Source organism: Salvia splendens, chromosome 1 (genome assembly GCF_004379255.2).
Source record: "Salvia splendens isolate huo1 chromosome 1, SspV2, whole genome shotgun sequence".
In the NCBI taxonomy this organism is placed as follows: domain Eukaryota; kingdom Viridiplantae; phylum Streptophyta; class Magnoliopsida; order Lamiales; family Lamiaceae; genus Salvia; species Salvia splendens.
The window spans coordinates 32,986,837-32,999,225 of NC_056032.1; the positions used below are offsets into that span (position 1 = coordinate 32,986,837).

General features: G+C 34.9%; 1 protein-coding gene and 1 long non-coding RNA gene across 2 annotated transcripts; one reads left to right on the forward strand and one right to left on the reverse strand.

Annotated features, from left to right (window-relative positions):
* The first annotated feature begins 1,438 nt into the window (after nt 1-1,438).
* LOC121747529 (digalactosyldiacylglycerol synthase 1, chloroplastic) lies at nt 1,439-6,324 on the forward strand. The gene is made up of 7 exons (XM_042141583.1): nt 1,439-2,245; nt 3,065-3,097; nt 3,334-3,421; nt 3,958-4,451; nt 4,571-4,837; nt 4,955-5,304; nt 5,514-6,324. Exons 1-7 carry the CDS (start codon nt 1,607-1,609, stop codon nt 6,034-6,036), a joined length of 2,394 nt encoding a protein of 797 aa, XP_041997517.1. The 5' UTR covers nt 1,439-1,606; the 3' UTR covers nt 6,037-6,324.
* Nucleotides 6,325-8,829: 2,505 nt separating this feature from the next.
* On the reverse strand, nt 8,830-12,075 carry LOC121747538. The gene is made up of 2 exons (XR_006039219.1): nt 11,808-12,075; nt 8,830-9,056 (listed from the first exon to the last, which is right to left on the reverse strand). It is a non-coding gene; the product is annotated as an uncharacterized LOC121747538 (long non-coding RNA).
* Between the last annotated feature and the right edge of the window lie 314 nt (nt 12,076-12,389).

A 12,389-nucleotide genomic window follows, 5' to 3' on the forward strand; every position in this document is an offset into this window, starting at 1 on the left:
CAATGGCTGGTTGACCCTGCATGGTGGCTTGGCCTATAAATAGGCTAGCCATACCACTGCATTAGGAGACACACATACAAGCATTCTGCATCATAAGCTCTCTCTGCATTGTCTTTCTGTCGAAGCTCTGCTCTCTCCTCCATCCCGTTCGCCGGAGCTCTACTGATTGCGGTGCTGCATCAATAGAGACGTAGCTGTTTTACCTTTGGGAACGACACGCCAAACCGAAGAGCACTACCAGGGCGTATCTCGTGTTGCGGGAAGAGGCCTCCTCGACTCGGCTAAACTTATTCACGGTTACTGTTTCGTTTTTGCATTTGTAATCTCATTCTAGTTCAGTTTCCTCTTTTGTATTCCTTCTTTTGGGTTGTATTACGCCCGGCTTTTATCTCTTGTAATCCCCAGGAACCAACATTTTCTTCAATAATTCAGCTAGAATTACTTAGACCCACCAACCCTAGTAGTATTATGTTAAGTAGCTCACAATTTTATACTTGTTGTATTGTTATTATACTGTATGATTATATCACCGCGTTACAATATAAGATCATATTCAAACAAAATTAATGTTAATATACTCGACCTAAATACTAACGCAACACAAATAAATATATACTATCATGGTTTTATTTAACTGAATACATAAATACAGTTATTAAAATCTAATTTGGTACTAGAAAATCATAATGTTATAATTGCTTTATATTAGTGAGTAGTGACATATATAGGTGCGGTCGGGCGGAGTTTACCGACCCTCCACTACCGGTCATGGCTTTCGAGTGAAGACACTATTTATTGGCTCGCCGACCCAAGTAGCTCCGGATCCAACCTCACAGTAGCTCTGCCTATGATTTCGCCCAACCATTCTGATTTTTATTAATTACTACTATTTTTTTAGAGATGGGAAAAATGTTTCAACAATAAATTATTATTGTACTCATGGTGAAGTCGTTTTATAGATTTACAAAATTTAGAAAATTCAAATTTGATTGACAAATAGTTTTATTGTTCAACTAGGATTCGAATTTGTTTGTCTTCATTTTTTATTTTCATGTTCATTTTCTACCCCTTTATAGCAAAAATGTATGCAGAGTTTTCATTTTTTCAATAAATTTTTTTTAATAAATTTTTTTTTTGAATTTATTTTATTTTGTGTAAAGACGATGGAGCTTCGAGATGGAAATGAATTTTGAATTGAGTAAAAGACTTAAAAAGAGTATTCGCATTTTCATCACAATATTCACACAGCTAAGCTAATCAAAAAACCGGACATCCACGTCACCAATTGCATACCTCCACGATGGATAAGCTGAGCACCAATCAAGCAACACAAGTAGTCTTACGTGTAATCCCACGTGTCACCATTCCTTCCTCGAAATTAACCCATTAAAATTGGCATAAAACTTTATATTCATAGCCAAGCCACATTCATATTTCCCCAATCAATAATAAAACATACCGCAATCTTAGCCGTTAAAAATCCTGATACACGCCACACAGAGCACACACCTCCATCCTTCTCCATTCACACTCTCTTCGCTCATCGCAAAATTCAGTTAACCTAAATTTCACTCTGAATTGTTGTACAAAGAGGCGAATTCAAGCAATGAATTTCAAGCCGCCGGAGCCGCGGTCGGCCTCGAAGACGGTGAGGCCGTCCGGCTCAATCGTGACGGCGGAGAAGGCCTTCTCCTTCATATCCAAGGGCTGGCGCGAGGTCCGCTCCTCAGCCGACGCCGATCTCCAACTCCTTAAAAACCGCGCCAACTCCTTCAAAAACCTAGCCGACAAGGAGCTCGAGAATTTCCTCAACTCCGCCTCGAGGACGCCCTTCAGTGTCCCCACAATTACCGCCTCCGCCACTCTCAATCCGCCTCCGCCGGCGGAGATCGATTTCGTGAAGAAGCTCCAGCCGAAGCTTTCGGAATTCCGGAGGGCGTATTCGTCGCCGGATTTCAAGTTCTACTCCAAGCCGCATATTAAGATCAATCTGTCCGCGATTAAGAACGCGATTGTGGCGGAGGTGGGGGAAGAAGAGGATGAGGAGGACGAGAGGGAGTCGTTAAGGAAGTGGCGGGGTGTGAGGTTTAAGGAGAAGGAGAGGGAGGAGGGGCAATTTGGGGAATTCTGGGAACCGATAAAGACGTTCAAGTCGAGGCTGAGGGAACTGGAGCATAAAAGCTCCGCTGAGATTTTGGAGGGAATTAAGAATAGTGAGTTCGTCGAGAAGTTCAAGTCGAGCCTGGTATGAGTTTCCTGTTTCTTTTCTGCCAAAATTTTGTTTATGAATTTCCGCTTGGGTTAGTCTAATTCCAGTACCTGTGCAGTTTGTCCTAAGTTATAGTTTGTGCACAATAATATAATACCGTGAAGGATTGATGAATTCTCTTTTTTCTTGATAGATTTTGGGGATTCAGTTATAATTTAGTTTTGTGGCCTATTTCCCCATAAATGAAGTAAATAACTGGTTATAAAATCTAGATCGTTTAAATACTTGTCCTACAGTATGATGTGTCACTCTTATTATGGTCTTTACTCGGTGTAGTTGAATGATATGTCAAGAAGAAAAATATGGTAGGGGATTTTTCTGGGTTTAAATGAGGTATTGTTTCACTGCAATTTATCGGGTGTAGGCTGTGTAGCAGGGTTTAACTATGGTATTGAAATGTTATTACTTAAAGAGCATGGAAATGTTGGTTCTAACAAGTATAAAAAGCATATGTGCTGTCATATAGTATGGAGAAAGAAAGCGAAAAATGTAAAATGGAAAATTAGCCGAATATGATAACCAATTCCATTGAATTAAGAGAGCAAATCAACAAAATTGAAATTCCTAACATGCTCTTCGTTATTGTGGTGTGCATGCAAACAGTCTTGATTGTCCAAAATTTCCTCCGAGAATCCTGGACGCGGTCATCTCTTTAAACAACATGTTTGTATTGTCAAGTTTTACGTGGACAGTTTAAGGAATGTTGTTCTAGTAACTGCTGGCACTTGGCATTTAGTTACTTAGATTCAGCGTGGTGGTTTCCATTAATGTCTCTTCCATTTGTTTTTTTTGCAGAAATCAATATGCAAGGATCCCCATGAATCAAAGGTTTGTGTTGTAATCTCCATGTGTATGAAATTTCGAGACACGTATGAATTATGACTTGTCACCATGCTAGCTGAGTTATCTGAAGGAATGAATCTAAAACAAGTTACAACTGAAAAATTGAAGTTTAGCATGAAATCTACAACTCAAGATAGACTCGACCTATATCTATGTCTTAGCAGCTAAAGTAATATGCCATTCACTGAATATGTTGTAATTTTCATTTTGTTTGGATTTAGGAAGTCCCACCCCTTGATGTACCGGAGCTGCTCGCATGTCTAGTAAGGCAGTCTAGCCCCTTTCTGGATCAACTGGGCATTGGTAGAGGTATGTGGATCCTATGAAACCATTCTTGTCTTCCCTTACTTTTACTATACAGAGTCTGTTCTTGTTGAGCTACCGGTTTAACTGATTTACTTTGCATATATAGTTCGTCATCTATTGCTAATAAATTAATAGACCCCAGGAGCATCTTTGAGATTTAGTGCTTTGCATTTTCATGGACAATAGTAATAGTCCTCTGACTGATACTAGAATACCAGGTAGCTAGGTATGCACCAGATGAATTACCTTTTTAATAGATCATTGTCACTTGCACATAGAAATCCCTTTAAGGGAGTAGGGATTTATGTTTTCCCTCCCATACCTTGTTTGTAGAATATTTTAGTTTCTCCTTAAAATAAGCTGTGGAACCTTAAATTTCTTTCTGTCCCCTGATTTTATATCACCAGTGTAACCTACTTCTATCAATATATCACTTATATAATGAGTTCATTAACAAGGTTTGAATTTGTCCAGTTGTAGTTCAAGATTACGTGTAAGTGCAGCCAACTGACTTTATAATAATTGTTATTGGCGTTTAGGCATATCAGACAAGATAGTGGAGAGTTTATGCAGCAAACGGAAAAACCATCTTATGCTACGCTCGTTATCTGATGGAGAGTCATCGATTGTTGAAAGTGACAACATTACTGATGAGTTAGACTTGAGGGTAGCCAGTGTACTCCAAAGTACAGGACATCATTATGATGGTGGCTTTTGGAGTGATATTGGAAAAAATGATGTGTCAGAGTTGTCAGACAAAAAGAGGCATGTGGCTATTGTCACCACCGCCAGCCTTCCTTGGATGACAGGAACAGCTGTAAATCCATTGTTCCGAGCGGCATATCTTGCAAAATCTGCTAAACAGAATGTTACACTTTTGGTTCCATGGCTTTGTCAATCTGATCAAGAGCTTGTTTATCCCAACAATATAACATTTAGCTCGCCTGAGGAACAGGAGAGTTATATACGTAGTTGGCTTGAGGAAAGGATTGGCTTCAAGGCCGACTTCAAGATATCATTTTATCCCGGAAAGGTAGTGATATCAATTGATCTTGTATCATATTTATTTGCTCTGATTTCATTTTTTTAAATAAGTGAGATATGTTTGATACTTGACTCACCATTTTCACTTTTCTTTTTTCTGCTTCTTAGTTCTCGAAGGCAAGGCGGAGTATCATGCCAGCTGGAGATACGTCTCACTTTATTTCGTCCAAGGATGCTGACATTGCAATCCTGGAAGAACCTGAACACTTGAACTGGTACCATCATGGAAAAAGGTGGACTGATAAGTTCAACCATGTTGTTGGTATTGTTCACACAAACTACTTGGAATACATCAAGAGGGAGAGAAATGGTGCTCTGCAAGCTTTTTTTGTCAAGCACATAAATAATTGGGTTGTGAGAGCCTACTGTCACAAGGTATTGGTCTTCTCTCAATTATTTCATTATGAAATCTGTCATAATGGAAATTTATGGAGTAATAATCATTGCTGCTTTTAATTTTAAGAAAATTTGTAAAACTTAATTCTTTGCTAGGTCCTGCGACTCTCTGCTGCCACTCAGGATTTACCTAAGTCCATCATTTGCAATGTTCATGGTGTAAATCCCAAGTTCATAGAGATTGGTGAAAAAGTGGCTGCAGAAAAGGAGCGTGGAGAGCAAACTTTTTCAAAAGGAGCATATTTCCTAGGCAAGATGGTATGGGCAAAAGGTTATAAGGAGCTGATAGATTTATTAGCAAAGCAGAAAAAGGATCTTGATGGCTTCAACTTGGATGTGTATGGAAATGGAGAGGATGCTCATGATGTTCAAAACACTGCCAAACGACTAAATTTAAATGTCAACTTCATGAAAGGCAGAGACCATGCAGATGATTCCCTGCAAGGGTAAGTTTCCCTCAGACTTCTTTGCAGGGGGGGGTATGCATATCAAACATGACATTCCACCCTTAATTTGAAGTCTTAGATTTTGTGAAATGCATAATTCCTAGAAGCTACTTCATGTGGTTCTATTGAATTGTAGTTCTGCCGTTTTGACTTGGAATGTCTTTCATAACTAAAGGGAATTGTTTTGACAAATGCTTATTTGTTTGCAGTTACAAAATCTTCATAAATCCCAGTGTCAGCGATGTGCTATGTACTGCTACAGCTGAGGCCCTTGCGATGGGAAAATTTGTTGTCTGTTCCGACCACCCGTCAAATGATTTCTTCAGGGCATTCCCCAACTGTTTGACATACAAGACACCAGAAGACTTTGTTGCTAAAGTAAAAGAAGCTATGGCCAATGAACCCCTGCCTCTCACCCCGGAGCAAAGATACAGTCTCTCGTGGGAGGCCGCTACCCAGAGATTCATGGAATATTCCGAGCTTGACAAGGTTCTGAATAATCCGGGTAGGAGCAGTAGAAGTAACAACAGTTTGACAAAGTCGAGCTCAATGCCCAACTTGAACGAAGTGGTTGATGGAGGACTAGCGTTTGCGCATTACTGCCTCACTGGCAATGAGTTCCTGAGGCTGTGCACGGGAGCAACCCCAGGAACTAGGGAATACGACAACCAGCAGTGCAAGGATCTCCATCTGTTGCCTCCGCAGGTGGAGAACCCGATTTATGGGTGGTAGATGGGTAAGAAAGCCAACTTGTAAATCGTTATTTATCGTAATGTAAGATAGATACGTGAAGTAAGTTGTTAGGGTATATATGAAAGCGTAAGCTTGGACTTGATTTCTTGATAGTCCTAGCACTATTCAGTTTTGTTTTATTTTGCCATATGTTGCTGCTGTCTGTAGCTGTGGAGACGAATATTATCAACTGTGCCACACCTTGAAAGTTGAATGTAAATACAGCATAACCCAGAGTCTACCACTTCACCTAAATGTTAAATGGATTTGAACAGCTGATGATGAGAATCTCATTTCTCAATTCTCTCATTGCCTTCCTTACTTCTATGCTCATTTATGCACATAATGGTTGGATCTTCTGCTGTAATGAGGCATACTTGCCTGAGATTGATTTCGAAATAATGTAGCCGCTAGGTGTTTCAGTTTGGCCACCGATGTACAAGTAGAGATTCCATGGATGATTACACTTAAACGACCATGCCCAAGCTCCGTGGATTTGTAGATACGACTTATTGGCCGGAGAAATACAGAATTGACCACCAAAACCTATAAATTCACACATTGGCTCAAGTAAACTATTTTGAAAGGGTTAGCTAGCTTAGCTACCTTCTAAGAATGTGGCAAGCTTTCCTATATTAGTTGCAATGAGATTATGCAAATCTTGTAAATGTAGATACACTCGCTGTAATCATAGATTAGATTTTCAATCAAATTATTTCAAAGCCGATAGTCATTTACACATTGAAAATTACAGTATACTTGATCTGTCGTTAGAATTATACAAGTACTGTTTTAATGGATATTTCGGCCTTAAAAATGAACAGTTCTAGTTAAACGGGCCCATTAAGTGTAATTTACTGTCCTTTGACTAGTTTGATGCACTAAATCCAGTCATTAATTTATTTGAAACATTAAGTGTTTTTAATTAGTATAAGTTAAAAAGTGTCAATTTCCTAATGAGCTGTTAATTTTACACATATACTTACTTGGTAATGAAAAGAGAAAGCGAGTGATTTGAAAGATACATGCACTGAAATGATTTTTTTAAGCGCATGCACTACAATCATGCTAATGGTGCATCACACACACACACACACATACACGCACTAATTATACATTGAGATAATAAAGATTAATACAGTATCTCCAATTTGTCCAAACTTTCCGAGGCATAACCCTCAAGCCATTAATCCCACCACCCAAAAATCAACATCATTAAACCATAGATTAATCATTATAAAGCAATAATACTAATTAACGTTTCTTGTATGAAAGAGGACTAACAAGATTTGAGTGTGTGTTTTAATTTCTAATGGATCCACTTTTCAAACCTTTGTACTATTATTTAATTTCTCTTTAAATGTGATGTTCCATATTGAGATCTATAAAAGTGGCCCTATGATTTGCAAACTAACAAATTAATGATGAAAGATACCTTCCTAACAAATAGAAATATGTAACGAAATTGATTAGAGATGGGACGAATTGCAGAAACTACCATTGAACTGAAAGGATAAATATATACCATCTTAATATTGTTTTCGTTCTGTTTTGACGTTGAACTATTATTAGTTGTTCACTATCTCTGTTTTTTTAATAAATAATGGGTCAAGACCAAATGATGGATTTTTCTTTTCTTGTGTGCTTGATATGTAAACAAGTGATATGACTCTCACTATTTGTGAACATTTCTCATAAGTACTGTTTGCATAAGAATAAGTTGGCAAGACTTGCGTCTATTTGAAATTAGAGATAAAAATGATTTCCCCTTCACAACAGGCCAAATGATTGACAATATGAGATATTGAAATAAAAAATAATTAGTACCCAAGAAAAAGAAAATAACAATATGGATTAAATATTAATATTGTTGCAAAAGATACTCACAAATGATGAGCAACATTAATTTCCCCCCTTCAAATATTTAATTTATATATATGCACACATATATGTTGGAGGGTGTGGGCATGCCAAAGACTTAATTATGTTGATTTTGTAGTTTGATTGGCTTTAGTGACTAGGGATGTAATGGTAGTGCTTGCTATCTTTTCATGAGATAATAATTTGTCTAGCTAAAGCATGATCATAGGATAACATCTTTAAGGTCACAATCCATTTCTTTTAGAGGTAGAAAATATAGTGCCCTCATCTTTATTAGATATCAATTTGCTAGCCCCATCATTCCTACTCTTCTTTGTCTACACAACACTATATAATTATTTATTTGGCTGCCTAAACTTAAAAGTGCATCATTAAAAAATTAATTTAAAAGATCAGCATCTTAACTGATCTTGCATCTCAAAAGTATTGCAATGGTTCATTCCTACCCATTATTATTAATAGCTCATATTCTTTCTCTTCCTTTCGTTATCCACGTCCAAGAATATAGATCTTGATCTTGGTTTAGTTTGATTTAGTCAAAATGGACTGCACAAGAAGAACAAAAAATCAAACATGAATAAAATGTAAACATATATTGTGTCGTATGGTTGATGGACACATTTAGTTAAATCAACCACCTGAAAATATTGTTGTGTCTAGAACATGCCAATTGATTGAAATTTTCGTGACATGGAAATATATTTAGGGGGCATGTACATATATTTGTATATTATCTTATTATTTATTAATTAAAATTTAAGCTTCATTAATGCTAATCTTTTTATGATTTACCCACATCATAAAAAGAAGTATTATTATAAAAATAATTTATTTTATACTAGTGGTATATTTAAGATATTGAATCTAATTAATTAATATTTGTAGGATTGGAATTATATTTACACTTTTTTATTGATAATAATCTTTATCTTAGATTACCTCTATCCCTATATACATACGCGTGTGTGTATATATAATTCGTGCCTACCTAACATACCAAGTTTTTTGGCATTGTTTGGACGTCGATAGGCCACGTTTAAACTATTACAAAAGAGTGCAAGATTTCAATATCTAAGCGCACAAGTTGCCACTTTTAAATTTGATATTTGCATGAAAATCAAGTTACATCGTGACACGTCCTGCAAAAACGAGACCACCAAAGCACAAATGTTTATATTATTTCAACAACTAATTAATAATAGATGATATTATAATAGTAAATGGGGTCTTTCACAATAAATAATGAATTTTTTTAATGTAAAATTATTATAAGATCGCCATCATTGAATAGTCTTAGACAAGGTTTTGTCCTTGTAATAGAATGACTTCTGAAACAGTCCAAATGCAATTTCGACCCCAGTATTTTAGTTACACATGTATTGCAGTTTAGATGATACAACCATCAAAACTAGGGCATGCCAATCTTCAAACTCAAAAGGTCTACCATCCAAAATCGGCCAATCTTCAAACTCTAAAAGATATACCAATTCTTTTACTCACATGTTCTTATTTTATTCGTCCATCAAAGTTAATTGTTATTAAATTTCTATCTCTGTAATTTGTATTATTTATCTATTTTCTACTGATAGTATTTTAACCAATTTTTCTCTTGAGATATCTCTTAATTTTCTAATTTTGCGTCAAGATTAATTTTTATGAACGAAAATAGTATATTTACATATTCATATATATAGAGTATGGTTTAAGTGAATTACAATTTGATATCAAAACTAATACTACCAGTTATGGTCCATTAGATAAAGGAATGAATAGTGTAGATCTAGGTTTTCCCGTGTTCATAGTACATTAGGATGTAGAATGGTCCGAGTGACATTATATATACATATATAATTAAAAAAAAATACACACAATTGTTCAACGAAATATACATTGCACTTAGTTCTTTATATACATTGCACTTGGGTCATTTAACCACTATAAGAGACTTCATCAAACAACAATTGTTTAAAAACATTACATTTCTTCGACATTATATACATTGAACTTATGTCATTATGTATATTAACCTAGAGCATCATACCAATAAAAATGAAGAACATTACAATATAGGTCATTAGATATATACTCCTTCCGTCCCAGTTTAAGAGTCCTGTTTTGCCATTTCCATCCGTCCCAATTTAAGAGTCCCATTTATAATTTACCATATTTGGACATAAATTTAACCTCATTGTTGATAAAATTTATACTCAAATGTCATTACTTTCATAAAAATAAAACAAAATAAAATCTTAAACATACAAAAGGTCAAAAGGGTCTCACTTTCCACTACCTCACTTCAATTAACACACTCCAACAACTACTATCTCACTTCAATTATTACACACTCCAACTATTACACACTCCAACAATTTCTTAAAACTTGTGCCCTAACTAAATTGCACTCCTAATCTGGAACGGATGGAGTATAAATTTTATTTTTTTTGTTCAAATTTCTTCGTATATATAATTGAGATTTCATTAGAATCCCCATAAAACTACCTTTAGTTTGATATATGATATTTAAAAAATTTTAAATAAAGAGATTTAAGATATTTAATGATTGACAATTGTCATTGAAAATGACATGTGTCATTAAATATTTGAATCCAGCTCAATACAGAGAGCACTTATAGTCTGCGTTGGTGAACAGAAGCCCCCTATCAAGCAAGAAGGAAGCGGTTCTAACAACACATCGAGTTCATTATTTACATTGAACTACAACATTATTTAAATACATCTACTTCACAATTGATTATGAACAAAAATCATAGTATGTCTCAAGACAGGATGGACAGATTGAGTACACTTTCTTAGAGCCCACACATGAGTGCAGGTCATTTCACATTTTAATTCAAAGAATAACTAAGAAACCGTCACATATTATTCAATATTTCTTATACTATAACTCAAGCATGCAGTGTATGAGAATTATTTATATATATACTTGATCAGGATTTCAATATATCTGGATTGATTCTTATAAATATTACCTTCTCAGAATATCATTAACTGAAAATTGATCCAAATTAGGAGTACCAAATTAAGAATCTAACTATTCCCATATAATGACAGATTAGGATTTATTTGTACATATAGCTTCATTGAACTAGAAAATGAATATCTATAGAGAGATCAAGATTCAAAATCTTAGAATTATCACCACTAAACTTCTCATCATATTTAATGTAGATTACAGCCAAGTAATTCTAAAGTGATAATTGGAATAGAATTCGGTGTTTGCGATTCTAATTCGATCAACAGAACGTAACGTATTCGATATATATATATATATATATATATATATATATATATATATATATATATATATATATATATATATATGAAAATATCACTATCCTATTTTTGTTTTTCAAGGATACCGTGTTTACATCATCAATAAAATCGAGATGATCACATGATATTGATAAGGATTAATAATGACGGATCTGTAACATCATCACAAAAATAGCATGTACTTTGTCTAATTAAATATAAAAGTTATAAAAATATTAAATGAGTTCTTACCATATATAGTTGATGACTCCTTAAAAACGGAAATACTATCTTATACTCTATGCATGAATATTTAAAATAGAAATAATTACAATAAATATACGTATATATAATAAAAAATAAATAATACTACTAATTTATAACGATACATATATGCATCTTTTTTACATTGACTTAATGAGAAGAAAATCCAAATCAACAATTCAAAAGGGAAGAAAGGGTGGAAGAGATCTATAAAATTCCGACGTGCTAACGGTATAGTAATTCAACGTAACAGCCGTAATTAAAAATGTCGTCACATTAAAAGATCATAAGTAACAGGGGACTCTAAAATTGAGGTGACAAGAAGGTAAAAACAAAGAATTTCAACAACTTACTTGCAAAAACATTAATTGGGATTGCAGTTGAATACTGACAGGTATTTTCTCTTTAATGATCCATCACTTGCCTCCATTCATCAACCATCATTATTGATTTAGGCCATTCGTAATAGGGCTGATAAATCCGTCGTATGCGATCGACAGTTTTATCTGCCCTATTGCAAGCCAACGGATGATGAAACCGCCGACGAATCAGCCCTATGTACCGGGTGTGCCGATCATCGACGGATTTCACGGGTGGAGGGATGGGCGCTATTGCAGCGCATTCGAGAGATAAAACCGCTGATCTCTTCTTAATTAAAAAAAATCAGAATATATTCAAAGTTTATACATTTAAACTTTGATATTCTTTATTATTATATTGAACTTATTAGAAATGTTATTACAGATGTTTTTAACACGGAGATGAAAAAATTTCTTTCTTATTACAAATATATGAAATTGAGATTTCATTATAATCCTCATAAAATTACTTTTATTTTGATATATATAGTATATGGAAAAATATTTTAAATAGCACGAATGAATTGAAAATCTTTTAAATTTTGTCCGCATCGACTTGGTAATGATCATGTCTCA

Bases quoted from the DNA above. Each gene is read 5' to 3' on its own strand.
- LOC121747529 (XM_042141583.1), top strand. From the start codon at position 1,607: ATGAATTTCAAGCCGCCGGAGCCGCGGTCGGCCTCGAAGACGGTGAGG. The intron at 4,838-4,954 runs GTATTGGTCTTC...ATTCTTTGCTAG, and splicing joins TGAGAGCCTACTGTCACAAG to GTCCTGCGACTCTCTGCTGC. The intron at 5,305-5,513 runs GTAAGTTTCCCT...ATTTGTTTGCAG, and splicing joins GCAGATGATTCCCTGCAAGG to TTACAAAATCTTCATAAATC.